Source organism: Nelusetta ayraudi, unplaced genomic scaffold (assembly GCF_046127955.1).
Source record: "Nelusetta ayraudi isolate G7.1 ecotype Tasmania unplaced genomic scaffold, CSIRO-AGI_Nayr_v1 ptg000088l, whole genome shotgun sequence".
In the NCBI taxonomy this organism is placed as follows: Eukaryota; Metazoa; Chordata; class Actinopteri; order Tetraodontiformes; family Monacanthidae; genus Nelusetta; species Nelusetta ayraudi.
The window spans coordinates 1,244,605-1,264,042 of NW_027466138.1; the positions used below are offsets into that span (position 1 = coordinate 1,244,605).

Sequence of the window (19,438 nt, forward strand, 5' to 3'; positions counted from 1 at the left end):
TCTCTGTTGAGCTTTCATAGAAGAACTGCTGCAGTTTGTTTATGATAAACCCTGCACAAAAGTGCAGAGAAGACATTTTGAACGTGTGGGCGCGTGTGTGCGAGCTTGATTTACGTTTTCAATTTGCCCACTAGATGGCAGTCATGCCTCGCACACAAGCGCTCCGAGCGCCGTCATCTCAGCCGCTGCTCCGTTCAGCTCCACATCTGCACAACCAATTCACAAGACTGTAAATGATGTCACGTCACATGTCTGCACACTGGGTCCAAATGAAGGTCTGATCCGCTCAGCAACAGGTGCTGAAGTCCACAGCTGGCAGCCGCGGCCGGCGGCACGTTGACTCCGCGACAGGAGGAGATGGTTTGAGCCCTAATGAAGAAGAATGGAGGCAAAGCTGGAAGCTCCCGACTGTTTTCATTGGACAGCCCATTTAAACGTATTCACGGCTGCGTTCACGCTCATTACGTTAATAATTCATCTCTTAAGTAGCCTAATGCCTGACATCAAAGGCAGCGCTGCCTGCGCTGAGAAGCTGGAAGCAGCCGGACGAGACGTGTTGTGACAGATTATCTGCTCCGTTCTGAGGTTCTCCTCCAGTAATGAGTGGACCAGAAGGAATTTAGTATCACACGCGCAACATGGAGCCTGTATTGTTGAGGGCATGAATTAACTATATGGTGTGTTGGAGGCCGGTGTGGCGAAAACAGAAAATTTAGGCGCTCTCTGTTACTTAGTGACACTTTGAATGAGCATAAAACATTTTAGCCTGGAGCTACACGCTCACTCTGCGTAGAAACACGACGGTCAGTGAATACACACTCCTGTTGTGAAAGATGATTTATTCATCTACTGAAAGACTTCATAATAGTGCTCGTGATTGTGTTCTTCTGAAACTTTTGAAGGTTCGCTTTTGTACCTCGTTACTGAGTGAATCCAAGAGGAGAAGCTTTCCACTCTGGGGGCGGCGGCGGCGGCGGCTGGAGGTCTCAGCAGATAGAAAAGCCAGATGTTGGCCGGCCGAGCCAGCCAATCAAAGCAAACTATCATTTCTAAGAGTTTCTAGGGGGGTTCTGTGTTAATAAAGCTATTGGGAAATTGTTCCTGTTGTGTGTGTGAATTTTAAACGGGTTTTTCACCCCAAAAAAAATAACCATTAAAGCAATCATTTGACAGATTATCTGCTAATGAGAGCTTTGAGTTTCTCTCTGAGCACCGAGGAAAAGTCTCATCTTTTTTAATCACTCTCTCTAATTGAGGCTGTTAGAATGATTCATACCTGATGTTCAACTCAACATTTTGATGTTGGATATTACACAACGTGTGTTTTTAACTTTTTCTATTATTTTATACAGAGAGATTTTTTATTCTTCACCTGCTCCCGGTCTGGTCTGCTGCAGGTGTATTCTGCCTTTATACTGCACTGGCATCTTGATTTGATTTGAAAGATCTTCACTGTCATTGTCTAAAAACGTGTGAAGCCTGTTGATGGTCGATGGCGTCATCATGCCTCCGCGTCCCTGCAGGATATTGACTGGGTGCAGACTGAGAAGCACGTCTTCGAGCAGGCCTCCACCAACCCCTTCCTGGTGGGACTTCACTCCTGTTTCCAGACAGAAAGTCGGTAAGAGCTCACTGAGACTGCAGAGCACGTCTCACCGCCGGTGTTGCCATCACACTACACGAGACAGCAACCCCGCTACACGTTTCAGACGCGTAAAGTTCATTTCTAAGTCTGTTTTTTACCACCTGTTAATAATAACAGGATGTGATTTTGCACGGCAGCACATTTCTGGAAAGCCGAGGCCTTTTGAAGTCATCTCCACTTGTGATTTATCAACTTGTCATGTTTCTCCACTGCTGCTGCTGCTGCTGCCGCCAGTGGACTTTCTTGCTGTCGAGGCAGCTGAACTCCACCTGTGGCTGCAGGCGGAGTTGAGCTCTCTCCCCAATGAAAGGATTTGAAGCCTGACAAACACGGTTGTTGAGCAGTCAGGTTCCCTGACAACTTCATACCTAAAAACAGATCCCATGGGAATAAGTGCATTATTTTCCAACTGGACAGGATGCCACACTCTGCAGCCTAAAGCTGTTAAAATCAATACCAAACCAAAAAGTCCAGAAAGTCCCAGCAGAAGTTGCAGTGCCAGTAGGAAGCGATGCCTGTGCTCAGCATGGGTTGACGGCATCTTTGGTTGCCTGACTGTGTTTCCTCCTTGTGCTCCGCCTCGCAGGTTATTCCTAGTGATTGACTACGTGAAAGGCGGGGACTTGATGTTCCATATGCAGCGGCAGAGGAAGCTCCCTGAAGAACACGCAAGGTAACACAGCCACATGACGACAACACCTGCTTTACGTGCAAATGTAAACAGGGAAAAGGTGCACCGTCCCAGTGGCAGGATTCCCCTCCGCCCCTCAGCAGAAAACTCTGCATCCAACCTGTCATCATTGTCATGTTTATGATTCAAACCAGCATGATTCTGTTTGTTTTGACCAAGAGTTCCACCCTGAAGGCAGCGCTCATGTGCAGTGATGCATCCTGGGAGTCAGTGATGCATCCTGGGAGTCGGTGTTTCACTCCTGGGAGTCAGTGTTTCACTCCTGGGAGTCAGTGATGCATCCTGGGAGTCAGTGTTTCACTCCTGGGAGTCAGTGATGCATCCTGGGAGTCAGTGATGCATCCTGGGAGTCGGTGTTTCACTCCTGGAGTTGCTGCTCTGACGACAGAGAACTGGTTGAATGTTGCCGTTGGTTTGGTTGAATCGACGTGGTTCATCCCACCACACTGAGAACAGTCTGTTGAAATGCTGTCTGTACTGCTGACCTGTACACGCTGAACCTACTCATACATTCTTCACCTGATGCTACTACAGACAGAACAACTGACCCATATTTCCTCCCTTTAAACGCATTTTTTGTTGCACAGGGATTTCAGCCGCTTTTTCTTCTGCGCTTTAGCTTGAAATGTTCCTCGACTGCATTCTTCTTCTCATCACCGCTCCCTGCAAGCATTTGCTTAATGGGCTGCTTTATCAGCCTTCCGTGGACGTGCAAACACTGCCAAAAACCCAACTTCACATTTTTTTTCTTCCCCCACCGCCACCACCTCAGAGAAATATAATGAGCCCCCATAATTCATTGTGCCTGTCTACTTGCAGTGCACTCCAACCGCGGCTCTGATAAATGCTGGATCAAAGGCTGGGTAATTTAGAGAGGCACCACTGGGCCTCTATCGGTGCTGGCGATCTGCATTCAGGAGACGGAGGCTGTACATATGCAAAGCAGCATGTTAATCACTTATAATGATTTTACATATTCATGAGCTGACGCTCTTGTGCGCAGAGAGGAGCGGCGGCGCAGCAGTGTGGGGGAGGCGGGCCGGGGTGGGCGGCGGCAGGATGGCGGCGCTGATAGGACGCAGCCTCCATCAGTCTGACGCCAAGCCATGAAACGGCGGCGCACAATAGAGGCTGTCAGCGGAGGAGCGTGGGGGAGCATCGTGGGATTTCTCTGTCAAACCAAAGCCCTCCGCGCTCTCCTGCGTCTTCTGGCTCCGCAGCGCCGGCTTTGACTGCAGTCAGACGGGGAGAGAGGCTTGTCAGTGCTAATGAAGGCTTATCTCCCAGACACAGAATGCACTCCACTACCTACACAGAGGAGTGGGGGGGGGGGGTGGAATCGGAATTGTGCGAGTGACTCACTACAAGACACACACACACACACACACACACAATCACGTCGCGGCGGTCAGAAACTTGCAGGCTGGGTTTGAGTTTTTCTGCCTCGGTGACGTCACGACGCTGCTCGAGTGTCCGCAGCGTCCGCAGCACATTTTTCCTTTTCTGCTAGTTTGCACTTTCACTTTGAAATGCTCACTTTGAACTTTCTTTTTTTCTACATTGTTGAGGATTATTTTAATTAGGGATGCAGAGACACCAATACCAGTATCGGGTATCGGTACCAACGCTGGGGTGGAGTACTCTACTGGTACTGGTAAAATACGTGCTGATACTGTGACACTGAGTCCAGCTGTATATCTACACTAGCAGTCTGTAGTGAATGGTTCTTCTTCCATTGTCATGACTATTGACATTGTAGATTGTCACTCAAGGCATCAGAACCATGCACGAACACATATGGAATATGTATGAATGAAAAAAAGTGTGAAATAACTCAAACAAGTTTGATATTTGAGATGATCTAGAATAGCCAGCCTTCATATAAAATATATACAACATCACATATTTACCTATTTAACATGTTTTTTCTTTTGCCACATTAAACAATGTAGAAAGTAGTGAAGATGAAGAAGAAACAGGTGAGTCCAAACTTGAACACACCTGTGAGAAAATGCACGAGTTGGTTCAGTGTGAACGAGTCAGCATTTCGAACAGACTGTTCTCCGTGCAGTGGATGAACCACGCCGATTCAACCCAACAAGCAGCAAAATTCAACCAGTTCTCCGCTTCTTTGTCATCAGAGCAGCAACTCCAGCAGTAAAACACCGACTGCCAGAGGTGGAACTAGTGGTGTTAAAAAGTGACTTGACTAGTAAACAGTGAGAGAACAATTAGAAAATACAAAAATAAAAGCACACACGTTATTGACAGTGCAGCATGTCCTGTAGTGCTACTATAAGTTAGCTGGACGTTGCTCTGTTGCACTCACATTAAAATGAATAAATGAGTCGAGCACGTGTAGACGCTGCAGGAAGAGTGAAATTCAAGTGTATATTTTCTAAGATCCTCAGTTTGCAGTGACGCTGCAGTTCCCAGGTGTCTCACTGACACGACAGGAAAATCACACTTTCTGGGGTCACTGCTGGTTGTGGTGACGCACACTGAGGTTTCTGGCTGCAGCGTCGCGTACCTCACTCACACTGAAGCCCACATTTAGAGGGAAACACTGTTTTTTATAAAAGTGTTGTCCTGCTGTCTGATTCTGCTTCACAGGTTTTATGCTGCTGAAATCTGCATCGCTCTGAACTTCCTGCATGAGAAGGGCATCATCTACCGGGACCTGAAGCTGGACAATGTCCTGTTGGATCATGAAGGGCACATCAAGCTCACAGACTATGGCATGTGCAAGGTGGGAGAGCCACTCATCTCTCAGTAGTTTGGTGGACGGCCAGCGCCCGTTGATCAATAATGCAGCCGATGTGTATTGAATGAAGAGCTGCTGCAACTCCCTGCTCTTTGTATTTTTAATGAAGTAGCGGCTCAACGCTTCCTGCCTTGTTTTGCTCTCCACTATTCTTGATTTTATTTCCTCCTCTGTTACTAGTTCCTCGTTAGCCATTCCCAGAGTGCTCTCCTTGATTTTCTTCACCCGCCTCTTCTCTCTCTACTGCTTCTCATTCTTCCTCTAATGTTCTTCTGCTCCTCCCCGCAGGAGGGAATCAGACCAGGCGACACCACGAGCACCTTCTGCGGTACACCCAACTACATCGCACCTGAGATCCTCAGAGGAGAGGACTATGGCAAGTAACACAAATAGTGTGTGAATGTAGATATGAGCCGCTTCTTTTCAGCTAGAGGCTGAACTCATGGTTCCTGAAGAGCAGGTGACACTTTGTAGCAGTTTGTAATTTTAGTTCTATTAAGTTTTAGAGATGTAGTTTGATTTCTTCACCACTGGTTTACCTGAGGTGCCCGTCAGGCTGAACCTGACAAGTCATTTGTTTTCTCTTAGTTCTGTTCTCCAGTTTTTCTTTGGTGTTTAAATAATCCCCCCCAAAAAAAACTTAATATATAATTCACAAACCCCACAACGGATGACAAGTGTAAAACTTAACAACCAAGATTAAAAATGAATGAAAAGGAACACATTTCTTTCATTCTTCAAGAGAGATGCATTACAACCAAGGGAGAACTTCAGTCAGTCTTGTAAACCAATATAACCGAGGGAAAAATCAGTCCTAAAAACAAAAGAAGTCACAAAACGCAAGTGTGCGGCTACGTCTTCAGCAAACTCCAACACTGGGCTCAGACACACACTTCTGGAAATGTTGCCCTTTGTGATGTCACAGGTAGCCTCCCTAGATGAGTTGCAGCACCCTCTCCTCCAGACAAACATGAAGCCCTGAGAATCCGAATAACACGGAACCTTGAACTGCAGCTGGTGCATTTTTCAATGCACGTTTTTAAGTTTGCAGTCTCCTCTGTTAATGCTGTGTGTGTGTGTGTGTGTGTGTGTGTGTGTGTGTGTGTGTGTGTGTGTGTGTGTGTGTGTGTGTGTGTGTGTGTGTGTGTGTGCTCTCTCTCTCCCAGGCTTCAGTGTGGACTGGTGGGCTCTGGGCGTACTGATGTTTGAGATGATGGCTGGCAGATCTCCCTTTGACATTATTACTGACAATCCTGACATGAACACGGAGGAATACCTCTTCCAAGGTGAGTGTGTGTGTGTGTGTGTCTGCAGTGCTGAGACAGAGCTCCAGTGCTCTAGAGCAGAGGGTGTGTCTGCGCTGCTCTCAGTCTGTGTCAGCTCCAGTGTGAGTGCGGCGGTTGCTCGTCTCTATGCAGCCCTGTGATAAAGTGGCAGTTTGTCGGGTGGGGGTGGGGCCGGGGGGGACGGTAACCCCGCCTTCACGCGAAGACAACACCCCTACAACTATGAGTGCCGGGGGGGGTGAATGAACAAAAACTGTATTGAGGAGTTTTTGTGTCGCTTGGACTTCAGGTTTAGTTTGATTGTAGTTTGAGGCTGGGTTCTAATGAGCTGCAGTTTATGGTCCTGGAAACCAACCCATCAATCAAGCAGCAGGTTCTTTATGTATGCTCAGAGGTTGCCTCATTACTGTTTCCTTCTATTGTTGCTACTGAGTGTGAACTCCGTCTCTTCTCTAGTTGTGTGTCAATGCTGACATTATTTGTAGTTGTACACATGGACACCGAGGAGAAGGTTTGGAATTAGGACCTCATGATGTAAATATCTTGTTTCTTCCTTTCTTACTCTATAGATATTTTATTTTATCCTATTTTTATATATAATATTAATATAATTAATAATCTTGTTGCTCTAATTCTGGAAATGTCCCCAATGTGGGATTAATAAAGGCTTCTCTTCTACTCTCAGGCTCTAACTTTTTTTCTAACTCTTTTATTGTTGTTTTATTTTCCCCTGATAGTCCTGACACTGGTCCTCCTAGAAATGGGCCGTCATTGGTTTGCGGCCGCTGCATCGACCCACAAATTGCTTCATCATCAGCGCAAAGATGATCTTTTATAAAGGTCTCGGTCGTCAGTGGCGCCTTGATTCCACTTGGCCGTCCGTCACTTGTTGTGTTTTGGCTGCAAAGTGTTTTTGCTGCGTCTCCCACACGCTGCTTCTGCACAAGCACAATATTTTGCTCCACCATCTTTATTGGCAGAATCCGTGCAAGCTGAGTGAAGAGCAACTAAAGGCAACCACGTCTCTTTTTATCATCGGAAAATTCCATTTTCCTCTTCCGTGTCCGACTGTCTGTCCCACTTGACTGCTCAGTGCAGACGACCTGCTGCCTGCCTGGAGACATCAGTGGCTAAACTTCATTCTGAGTTGGATAAAAAACCCTGTTGGCCAAAGACACTGACTCTTCTTCTCAGTGATAACCAGCAGGCGTCCTACGCAGTGAAAACACACCGTTCCAACAAAGTCCACTCTCGCAGAAGAGTTTCGGTCCAAAGATAAAATAAATAATAATAATAAAATACTAAAGAAGAAACAACAGTTGGTGTGATCACACCCGATACGTTGGCGCTTTTTATTTGCATTGGTGTTTCCTCCAGCCATATGGTACCTTTACATAGCACACGCCCCCTCAACTCAGCCGGCCTCCCAGCGCCGCGCAGGCTTCCGCAGCAGAAATTCCTCCAAACTACGGCGGCCTTGTGTGTGCGTGACGCACGACGTCTCTGCTGTGGCTGCGAGGAGCTCGGGGCAGCGCCGCCACGAGCAGCTGTCACCAGCGCCATCCGCCTGGCGCTCTCACTGGTCAGGCAGCAGGTTCCTGGCTGAAGGCCTGCCAATGGAGAGCCTCCTCTTGTCCAGAAGAGCCAAACTGCCATATGCCACCATGCAAGAGCCAGCGCCTGGGCCAAGGACCTGTTCTGCTGGGGCTTCAGAGCGCCGCCACAAGTCAACCAGAGAGCTGCAGACACACAGACAGACACACAGACGCTGGATATTTTACTAAGCAAGAGATTTGAAAACGATTGAAACAACTAAGACACAATAAGAAAGGAAAAACATGCATTTAGGTTGGTGAATCCCTCTCTTATGTTGGGTTTAGCGTAGTGTTGTAGTCAAGATGGCACCAACACAGACCAAGAATCCACCAAAAATCCCCAGTCCGCCCAGTCCGAGACCAAGACCAGACCCAGACCCTGAAGAAGTGGCCTGGAGACCAAGACCAACCTCCAGTACTGCAACACCAGTCCAACCTGCAGAAACCTGCAGAAACCTTTGTGTTGGTCTGACTGTGTTTTGTTCCAATGTGTCTCTATGTTTGTGTCTCAATGGTGGAACCTATCGCCGCTGTACTGATGACAGATTGTGTGGTCATTAAAGAACCAACCAATCAATCAATCAATCATCTTATTTTGATCTCTGGCTCTATGATCGTGTTTGGAAACAGCATCAGTGTGTCAATGTACCATATGCAGTATTTTCCCTTTGGCGGCGGTGAAGCCGTCACTGTGTAGGCCTTCATGTCAGGCTTGTCAGTTCGGGGCCTCATTGACTCCTGATAAGCGAGTCTGAGTGACACTCTGACACTCTGACACTCTTCTTCTCCTGAAGCTTTGTTAACAAAAAAAATAAAATCCACATCTTCTACCTATTATATAAATGCTGAACGGTGTCATCCTTTTTTGAACACTTGTGTGACATTGACAAAAAACGTAAACACTGAACCATTGAACCATAAATATTGAATGTAGGATGTTTCCTGTCTGAAGCTGTGGACTTTCTCTGTCACTCGATGCGGCGAATCCTCTGCACTTCTTTCAAAGAGAGCGAAATTAAGTGTCCGCTGCTGTCGGTACTCAACATTTATTGTGCCTCAATCTGAACCATCACGTGTGAATGGCAGTAACGAGGTCCGCTTCTGCTGGACACGTTACCTTGAGTTGTGAGTTGGGGGGTTTGGAGGAGCGGGGGCCGTGAATTTGCACTGGCGCATCTGTGAAGTCGTGCCGCAGCCTTGGATTTGGGTTTGGAGGGGGGAACTATTTGAGCGTTTTTATTCTTATTAGCTGTGGGAGTCTCAAGGCTGCGTGTGGACCGTCAAAAGTGCGAGAAAGAACAGAGCAGTGTCCTGTGTAGCTCCTCAATTGGTCTCCCACGCAGCAGACAGCGTCACCCACAGCCAGGTTGGCCGGTGAATCATCCTCCGCCTCCTCCCCGCTCACGATTGTCCTTTTCTCTCTCCCTCTCTTTTCTTATTTTTGCCAACAGTTATTCTTGAGAAGCCCATTCGCATCCCAAGGTCTCTGTCGGTGAAAGCTGCCAGCGTGCTCAAGGGCTTTCTAAACAAGGTGAGAGCCATCCACTACCAATAAGTCCCTCCATGCTTCTCCGTCCGCCCATCAGTCAAGCACCCTTTTATTGGACGATGTCCTAGAACTTTGGGTTGCGCGGAGAGTTGGGGCTCCGTGGTGTGCCTGTTTTGCACCAAGGAGCAGCGTTCAGCGAGAATTCTACCTAAAGTAAAAATGATGTCATGTTGTGGACGCTGTAATGTCTAAAAAGATTTCACTGAGTTTTCCCCAGCGAGGCCTGCAGTTTTTCTCCAGGACTTTGAGCAGCGAGTGTTCAACTAGATTTAGAGCACAACTACTACAATCTTTAGTTCTTCTCAAAGGGCATTTGAGTGGCCACTGCATTTATAATTCAGGGATTTTTCAGGTGTGATATGAAGAGTGAGATGTGATAAAGGTTTTAGCAGATTGTGTCTGGTTGCCAAGTCTTTACACGACAAAATGACCAATGAGACAAAAACAATGGCGTAACTGAACTATGCTGATGCTAACTAACTAAACCACCTCTGCAACTGCTTCTGCTTTGAGTGGAGGAATCTCTGGATCTGGTTCTGTGACAGAGTCCAGAGTTGAGGCTGAGAGGATGCGACGGGGGGGAGAGAGAAGAAGGGAGGCATAGCGAAAGAGAGAGGGTGAGAGAGAGAGAGATGAGGAAAAGTGGCGAGCCACACAGTTACAGTGTTGAACAGCTATGAAGCTCATAAGATCAAACAAATGTGATAAATAGAGAGCAGCGACCCTCCCTGTGCAGTCAGAGCCCAGTCCTCCGCAGCATCCTGACCACTTCCGTCAATGTTCTTTTCTGCGTTGTCTCCCAGTGGTGCTAATGTAAAATCATGCCTCCTTCCACACGCCAGCAACCTTGTAGCTCTCACGCAGCCTCACTACACTATCACCATAATTGCTGTGATGAAAGAGTCTGAGTTGGCGATTTGCAGGGGGCTCGGCGCTGAGCGTGACTCACATCAGGCCCACCGGCCCTGGGGCCACGGGTGTGTTATTCTCTTCAGACCTCTGAGATTTAATGAGAGAAATACTATATTTCAGCCCCCTTGGACTCCATTACCACCCACATAAAGTCCAGTCATCCAGACAACAAGCCTGCCTTCTTTTTGCGGGAGCTGCTTTCTAGTGATTAACCTCACATTACGCCAGGAGCGCCTCTCTGACCAGTCGTCTCGGTCCCCACAGGATCCCAAGGAGAGGCTGGGTTGCCAGGTCCAGACGGGCTTCACAGACATCAAGGCTCACACATTCTTCCGCAGTATAGACTGGGAGCAGGTAAGAGCTGAGCGGGTCACCAGAGTCATTTCAGCCTTTGTAAACATTTCAACTAAATGATCAGTGCAGTCGCGCCAAACCTGCACTTTCCACGGCCCCTGAAGGAGGCGTAAACAGTGTTTTACTGCAGAGCAGACTGAGAGCCGGCAGCAAGGAGCACTGCACTGGCTGCTCTGCTTGGCTGGCCAACAAAGACGTATATCATGGTTTGTAAAGGTGTGCAAGAACAGACTTCTTTATTTTCTGTCATTATTATTTTTCACTTATTGATATCACAAATTATTTTTGCTTATATTGTTTTCTTATAAAAACAGTCAATGGGAAAGTCTATTAAACTAAACTATTAACTAAAAAAAACAAACTTGAATTAAATGTGTAATAAAGAGGTGAACCTCAGGGCTCAGCCACAGTCAGCAGTGCTGTGTTGGTGAAGAAAGCACAACAGCTGCAGTTTGGTGGCTTCTGTTCTCCTCATCAACTGATTCTCTCCCTCTGAAAAGAACGAGAGCACACAGAGGTCTGGTGTGTGCAATGCGGCTTTATTTATGATTTTTATACTGGAAAAAGTGTAACATACAGCCCATAAATACATCAATAAAAGTGTTTTTCCTACCCACATACTATACATATAGCATCTTGTACCACCATGTTTCTAAGGAAGCCTGGTGTGGACAATGCAGCTGCCTGACAGCGCGTTTCGTATTTGGGTGAACACAACATCTTATAATAAACCAACAAAGAAGAAGGTGGACAAGGTACCCAGGTTTGGGTGCGCTGGCCACCGTAGTTCACTGGCAAGCTCAGGAGAGGGAGAAATATTAAACACTTAACCTTTGGAAGCCACTCAGTCACTGATGACGTTCAAAATTCTTCAACTCTTGTCCTTGCAGTGGTCTAACCTGGTCTGACTGAAGTGTCTGTCCTGTTTTTTTGTTTTTTTTTACAGAAAAACAGGTGATGGTAGTTGGTTCGTCACTCGCACTTGTCAACTTAGCAGTGAAACATATGAACACAAATCTGTTGGTTCCTAAAAATATTGTCAACTTGAAAATCTCAAACGTGTGTCTGCCACTGTACGTAAAACATCCTTTATGACTGAGGGGGGGGTGAGTGAGCGAGTGAGTGAGCGAGCGAGTGACTGTTGCCTCCTGACAGACAGCTGTCGACGGCTGATCTGGGGTTCGACTCCACCAGCCTGTCAACTCTCCCACAGCCGCTCCAACCGCAACAAAGGCCACACACCAAAATTCCTCCCGCCCACACGTGGTGCCAATCAGCTGCGAGCACAAGCCCGGCTGTCATTTTGCGTTGTGATTCGCCTTTTGTCACACTTTATCTGATGTGTCTGCTGTACGTATCGAGACCTTCAGCACAGTAAACACGTCCTCCCACTGGAGAAGCGGCGCAGACAGACGCACTGCACGCACGCACGCACGCCCAGGCCCGTGTTGAACGGTGCCCTGCGTCTCTGCAGAGCAGCAAGGCAAATACAAGTGAATTGCTAATGGCGCACACACACTCTGGCTGTCTGAAACTGGGTGTGCATGTTGAGGTAGCGCTTGCGTGAATGATGGCGTAGCTTCTGACGCACAGCAGCACCATTGAGAAGGAGCCAGAGAATATTTAGTGTCTTTGCTGCAGTGCATGTGGCCGTTTATCACCCTGAGAGTCCAGCAGCTCTGATATCACACGGTTGATATTTCTACAGCAGCGTCTGCCAGTCTAACAACCTCTCTTCCAATTTCTCCTTTTTTGATCCAGTTTGTTTGGAGCCGCACTTATCGGAGGCAGAATTGGCAGTGGCGCTCCCCTTACTGGTTGCCACTGGAGTGCTATTGTGTTGCTTTACAATCGTTCACAACCCTGAATTAAAACCCAATAAGACTAAGATTACTAAAAAAAAGAAAAAGTGTAGGCTCATGTAAGATCGATTTTTTTTTTTGCAAAGTGCATTATATCACACAAATTTGGGCTTTAATGTAAAAGGTTGGTGACACCCTGGACAAGTCACAGGTTCACTGCAGGGCCGCGTGAACACAAACAACCATACACACTGGAAGCCAGAGTACCCAAAGTAGCAGAGTCCAGGCCTGGGAATTGAACCTGCAACCCTCTGGCTGTGAGGAAACGGTGCCAACCACCAAACCAGCACAGTCTATGTTTCTGTTCAGTATATTTCTATAGTTTTCACAGCCAGTGCTGATGGTGACATTTCACAAGCAACCACCTGGTCAAGTTCAGATCATTTTTATGGCGTGAGAATGTCATTAAACACAGAACGATTCAAAGACGCTTCAATGCCAGTGCATTTTTCATTACTGGCTAATCACTGCAATGACTGCGGCCAAATTAAAGATGTCAACAGGTGACGACTTTTCTTTCTTCTCTGAGAATTGGGAGCTGTCAGACTACAGAGGCCCTTTCTGTCTGAATTCTGATTGGTTTTCTCAGATGAGGCCCCTCCCACCCCTGCAGTAACATGCGCTCACACTTCCAGCTTCAGCCACGGCTTTGAAGCAACTTTAATGCTCTTTCTCATTTGATATTACGAGTAACAAAAGGCTAATTTAAGATGAATTAGGGCCATTTCTCTGTCCTCTTTGTTACCGCGTCTCCCACGGGACGACCAGGTGGGGTTGGTAGGTAGGCTGGTGGGTTGGAAGGTAGGTGGTGGCTGATGACGGAGTCGCATGAAAGAGCGGACGAGCAGCAGCCGTCGTTAGCGCGTTAATGAGAGCTGCCACGGTGCCTGTGAAGCACACACCAAAGGCAGAACTTGGGAAAGATATCAAAGCGGAGAGACGCCGAGCCGGTGACAAAGCTGCTGTGTAGCGCCGAGGGAAAAGCCGTTGACAAAGCTGCAAGAGGCGGAGAGGTGGAGAGGTGGAGAGGCGACGCTCTCTGCCCTCAAACTAGCAAGCTGTCTCCACACCTGACAGGCCTGCCTGGCACGCCGCTGCCGTTGTTGCCACCTATTAATATTCATCAGACGGGTTCCTGAGGGAGCTGCGAGTTCCCCCTCTGAAGAGATGACACATTTGAATATAATTTACCTGCCACCCCGTCTATGGCCGCTCCAAATCCACACTCCTTTACTGCTGCAGACCTGTCTGGGCGATGAGAGGAGCCGTTTCAAAAAGTAGCTGCTACATTATTTTCACTAGTGTGGTTTTTTTTTATTTCAGCCGACACTGAGATCACATTTAGATGGAAAGCCAGCAGTTTGTCCTCGTTTGTCTCATCTGAACTGTCTCAACTGTCCTTTTCACTACAGCTGCAATAAAACACTTTTCAACACTCGTTTAGATATGTAAATAATTTGTATATCTATTTTATATCTTCGTTTCTTTTTAATTCTTCTCTTTGGACTCTATATGCTGCGGTAACAACACAAATGTCCTCTATTGGATAAATAAAGGTCTCTCTCTTCTCTTTCTCTGTCTCCTCTTCCTTCTCTTTCTTCTCCTCCTCCTCCCTCTTCTTCTTTTCCTCCTCCTTCTCCTTCTTATATCTGAAGTGCATGTTTACTTCACTTCAGCTACAGAATCAAGGCTTTTCAAACTTCATTTGTCTTTTATCTCCATTTATCTGTTTGCGTGTAAGTCAGCGAGCAGCTGCATGTTTGCTTTTTTATCTCGTTGCCCTTGAATTCTTGAGTCATTTAAACCAAAACCTAAAAAGCCTCAAAGTTCTTGTGCAGACAAGTTTCCGTGGAGCCGCCCTGATCTGTTCCTCTGCATGCAGACGCAGATTTGTTATGTGCTGTTTGAAGTTGGGCCTGACGATTTCCTTGCTCTGAGTTATTATGCAGACTTTTCTAAAGTAGTAACACCCTTAAACCATCAACTGCTGTGAGTTTCAGTCGAAGTCTCTCTGTGGTGGTGGAGGGAGGTCCAAGGCCGCTTATTGTCAAGTGGCTTTTAAACCCTCATGAAGCCGTACTGCAATCAAGTCGCCTTTCTGGGTCTGGCAAGTTTGTGTTTGAGCTGATTTTTGTGCAACTGTGAAAATGTGTGTAAAGAAACAGACGCGCAGAGAAATTGGACGACGACAACAACAACAACAACAACAACAAAAAACATTTGTGCGATTCTGAGCGATGCTTTGAAAGAGTTTTGACCGTTGCTCATCTCCAGTCACTTCGGGTATGCGGGACTGATTTGCGTTGTCATTCGGTTCGGTCCTGGATGATGCTGGAATGATCACAGAGGCAGGCGAAGGTTCTGGCAGCCGCTGGGATCTAAGAAGCGGCGGATGCCTTGTGTTGTCCTGGTGTGCCGCTCCTGCTTTCATGTCCCCCTCTGCCCTCAGGGCCACTTCTTTTGTGTGTGTGTGTGTGTGTGTGTGTGTGTGTGTTTGTGTGGTGTGTGCAAAGGTGCTGGGCCCGTTCCTGGCCTTCAGTGCGCTTCATTACCAGCACACAGAACGGCAGCCTTCCCAGCAACACATCAGAGGGACTGGGGGAAAGTGGAAGTGGAGAGGAGGGCGAGGGATGTGCAAAGATGAAAGAAAGCACAATGAGTGAGCCAGAGACAAATGCAGGGGAGAGAGCTGGAGACAGGATGCAGAGCAGAGGGGGAGGAGGGTGTAGGTAGCTAGGCACCAAAATTAGCAAAAAGACAGAGAGAGAGCGAGAGAGCAGTGTTTGGAGGAAGATGGGCCAGCGTGATGGAGGGGGAGCTGACGGAGGAGGAACGAGGAAGCAAACCGAGTCGGTTTGTGATGTTTGTTTGAAGCTGTTTGTGCTTTAACCCGGTAACACTAATGAAGCACACACAGTTCCGGAAAAACTGGCGGCAGAACTGCAACTTTACTGTGAAACGAACACACAAATACAACAGGAGCATCAGGGTTCCTCAGGGAGACCCTCTGAACTTTCACTTGTTCCAGTTAAGACACATCTTCATGGCGACTACATTTGGAGAAATTTAATATCTCACTCATCCATCATTTCCATGTTAGCATTTGCAGTCCTTTATCTTGGATCAGTGGATTCCAACCACTTTAGCTTCCTTCATGGACAAAGAGTTGTGATAGATGTGACAAAAGCAAGAAGGTGCTGCTTCATGGAATGAGTTGGAAATGATGGTTGCGGCTGAAGAGATTAGATGGATGGATAAATGGAGATGGATGGATGGATGGATGAATGGATGGATGGATGGATGGATGGATGGATGGTTGCCAGGCTCAGTCACTGCAGCTCGGCGCTAAACCTCCATTCTGACCTCACAATCCTGCTGAACATTTCTGTGTTTAATGACAGTAAAGCTGCTTTACCGTTACCTCTACCGACCTACAGTGGAAATAGTACATTTATAATGGATTTTCATTCTTTCATTTTAGTAACCAAGGACACTGTACCAAAAATACTACAAAGGTTTTCAGACACACTTTAAACTCAATCTGAATTGTTGCTGTGTCAACTACTGTCAAGTTTTGGCTGCATCAGAGGCACACTAACAAATTGACAGTGTTTTGCCCTTTATTATTAGTAAGACAAAATAAGAAAACTATGTTATTGTATTCTGGTTGTGTTGCAGTGACGCATCGCGGTGCTGAAACTTTCCGTTGTGAGCTGGACGGAACAGTTTGCACGAGCAGCATGTGGGTAAATGTTGGCGACTGCCCAGAAATAAACTTCCGACTGATTCATAAGACAATTCAGCGCATCACAAAGGCGTGCGTGAGGTGTCCAAAAACATTTTGAAGTGCTTAGTCACTGGGCTCACTGCTGTTGTTTGTAGCGTGAGGGTGAGACATTGGGGAATCCTGCGTTCTCTGTGTTCACTACTGCAGCTCTGTACCTTTATGTATGAATCCAAGGTGTAGGTTTCGTTCCTTGTGTGTTCCTAAAACCAATTATGAATTCATGTTGTGCCAAATCAGGAGTGCCAGCGAATGAGAGAGAAGATGGAAGGCACCTGTGGCCTTTTGTGCAACTTTGCAGCATTCCAAGAAATTCTGCCCAGAGCACGTTGGAACAAGATGAGGGCCTGATGTGAAACCATGGAAACCAGGCAGACAAAAAGTCTCCCGCTGAATCACTGCTGCACAATTATTCCGCTAACTCAACCTCCGCCATCATTTTCTTTTCTTTTTTTTTCTTTTTTTTTAATGTTCCTCTTTCATTCCGGGCTTCACTTGCATGGAGAAATTTAGCAAGGTGACCCTATTCTACTGCAGCAGGACATTCAACATAAAAACGAGCCAGAGACTTTGAATTTTCCTTTTTCCTTTTCTAGGAAACTAACGCAGTGATCAGTCAGTGACTGCACAAATCTGATGTTGGTGCTTTAAAATAACAAACCATTTAAGATGAAATGTGTCCGTTTTAATCCACCTCAATTCTTTCAGTTGTGTTTCTACAGTGGATAGAATGGCAGTAGATCTTTTCAATACATTGCAGTTCATGTACAGCTGCGGTGCGTTTCAGGGTTTTTGTGTTTGTGTTTTTTTCCTCAGCTGGAGAAGAAAGAGATGACGCCACCTTTCAAACCTCAAATCTCTGACGACTACGGTCTGGAAAACTTTGACACGCAGTTTACTAATGAACCAGTGCAGCTAACACCGGATGATGAGTAAGTACTGCCTCTTGTAGCTCTCGGCACTGTGCTCATTAAAGTCAACCTTGGCTGAATAATTTACAATCCCTCCTTCACGCGTGACATCGGCTGGAAGACGACGACTTCATGTATGTTTCTGTCAAGCCAGACAGACTCAGGCTTTGATTATTCATTGTGCAGTGTTTGAAACGCAGTTGTTGATGTATTCCTCCTCTTGCCAGCACAACCTGAGATACCTTCCAACTGACCAGGTCGGACTGGTTTTTATTGGTGTTTATTCTCCCGTCAGTGAGAGCAGAATCTCTGGAACAAACTGAGATTTGTTCAGTCGCTCAAGCTTTGGGTCGTCGCCAGGTGGCAAACAGTAAATTTTTTATTGTGAAAATATTTTTGATATAAATAAACATTGTTTCTGTTTTGTTGTTATTTTCCTTTGATATATAAAGTCTTGGTCCGGTCTCGATCCTCTCTGGTCTTGGTCTGGGTTGGTGCTATCTTGACTAGAACACTGCGGTGAACGTTGAAACTGGTACATCAGGGTCTTCTCTTCTCTTCTCTTCTTTTCTCTTCTCTTCTCTTCTCTTCTCTTCTCTTCTCTTCTCTTCTCACTGTGGACTACCTACATCAGGAGCAAAGGCTCCATGATGAAGAGTGGCAGGGTGGAGTGTTGGGGACGGGTGGGGAGGAACAGGAGTCTTGGGGGCTAATTGGATCTCCATCACATGTCCATCATGCTACTGCACCGACGACACGTGTCCGTGCTGCGACTCTCCCACAGTTTTAAGGGTGCCTGAACGTCACACCCACCTGGATCCACTGAGTCAAAGCCTCAAAGAGCTCCGGCCTCGCCGCCCAGTGGTCGCCCGCTAGACGCTCGTAGCAATGTAGCGCAAGAGAGAGACGCCTGCCACCCTCGTTTGTGGCCGAGTTTTGACGGCAGGAGCCCAGTGACGAGACTTCTGAGGAGGAGGAGGTGGAAGAAGAGGAAGAAGAGAAGAAGGAGAAGGAAGAGAAGGTGGAGGTGGAGGAGGGGAATGAGGAGGAGGAGGAGGAGGAGAGCAGGGGTGAGGGTGGAGGAGGTGGTGGAGGATGAAGAGGAGGAGGAGGAGGAGACTGGGAGGTGGGGTTGGGGAGGGTGGAGAGCACGGCTGCCACTTCACTTCATTGGTGGGAGATATCAAACCTGGCATCAAACACCCGCCACATCAAAAGGAGACGCCCCCCCGCTCCAGTCTCGCGCTTGGTGCCCACCGCCCCCTCTGCCCCCCCGCTCCCAGTGTTACCAGGCAGAGGCGCTGGTGTCGCCCACTCCCGCCAGGAGGGGCTGATGATGTAAAAAGCCTCTCCAGTCTCGACTCTCCCACTGCTGATGGTTTGGCACCACAATAAAGAGACCTGAGTGCTGTGAGAGGGAGGGGGAGGTGGGGGGAGGACGAGGAGGAGGAGGAGGAGGAGGAGGAGGAGTGGGGGGGGGAGGTGAAGAGGAGTAAAACCCTCTGTGTTAGAGATTTACATTGTGACATTGAAAGCCCCCAGTGCTGTGAGAAGGTGGAGAGAAGCTGAGTCTCAGCCAGCTGCTGGAGGTGCTGGTGGTGCTGGTGGTGCTGGAGGTGCTGGTGGTGCTGGAGGTGCTGGTGGTGCTGGTGGTGCAGCGACTCTCCTCCACATCACTGCCTCACCTTGTCTTGACCCTTGACCCGTGTCGCCGTGCAGCTCCCAGTGTCCCCCGACTGTATGGGATGTTTTCTAGAGACCCTGAATAAACTGTGGATGTCACCACCATGGTGTCGCTGTGAGACTGTTGGCTGAGTGCCAGAGACAACAACAATATGGGTCAGTTTCTAGGAATCAGGTGAAATATTCCATTCCTTCTCTTCCATCATCCACTGTTGCTGGTTGAAGTTCAAATGGCTTTTTTCCAGAAGACATGATGTGTTGATGTGGAAGCTGCGTGAAAGAGTGAAACCCTGTGTCAGTCAGACGGAGAAACATTGAGGCCACGCTGATCTAACTGCAGCCTCCACCCTCCTCTTCCTCGTCTCTTCCTCCCCCACCGCTAACCTGAACAGGAGAGGTTCT

General features: G+C 47.5%; 1 protein-coding gene across 1 annotated transcript in view; it reads left to right on the plus strand.

Annotated features, from left to right (window-relative positions):
* Positions 1-19,438, plus strand: part of prkcz (protein kinase C, zeta) — a 63,399-nt gene that overhangs the window by 39,188 nt on the left and 4,773 nt on the right. The window contains exons 10-17 of the mRNA XM_076045893.1: positions 1,524-1,621; positions 2,232-2,318; positions 4,950-5,085; positions 5,389-5,476; positions 6,267-6,386; positions 9,433-9,512; positions 10,707-10,796; positions 17,259-17,374. Of these exons, the coding sequence (XP_075902008.1) occupies positions 1,524-1,621; positions 2,232-2,318; positions 4,950-5,085; positions 5,389-5,476; positions 6,267-6,386; positions 9,433-9,512; positions 10,707-10,796; positions 17,259-17,374 (815 nt within the window). The remainder of the gene's footprint in view (positions 1-1,523; positions 1,622-2,231; positions 2,319-4,949; positions 5,086-5,388; positions 5,477-6,266; positions 6,387-9,432; positions 9,513-10,706; positions 10,797-17,258; positions 17,375-19,438) is intronic.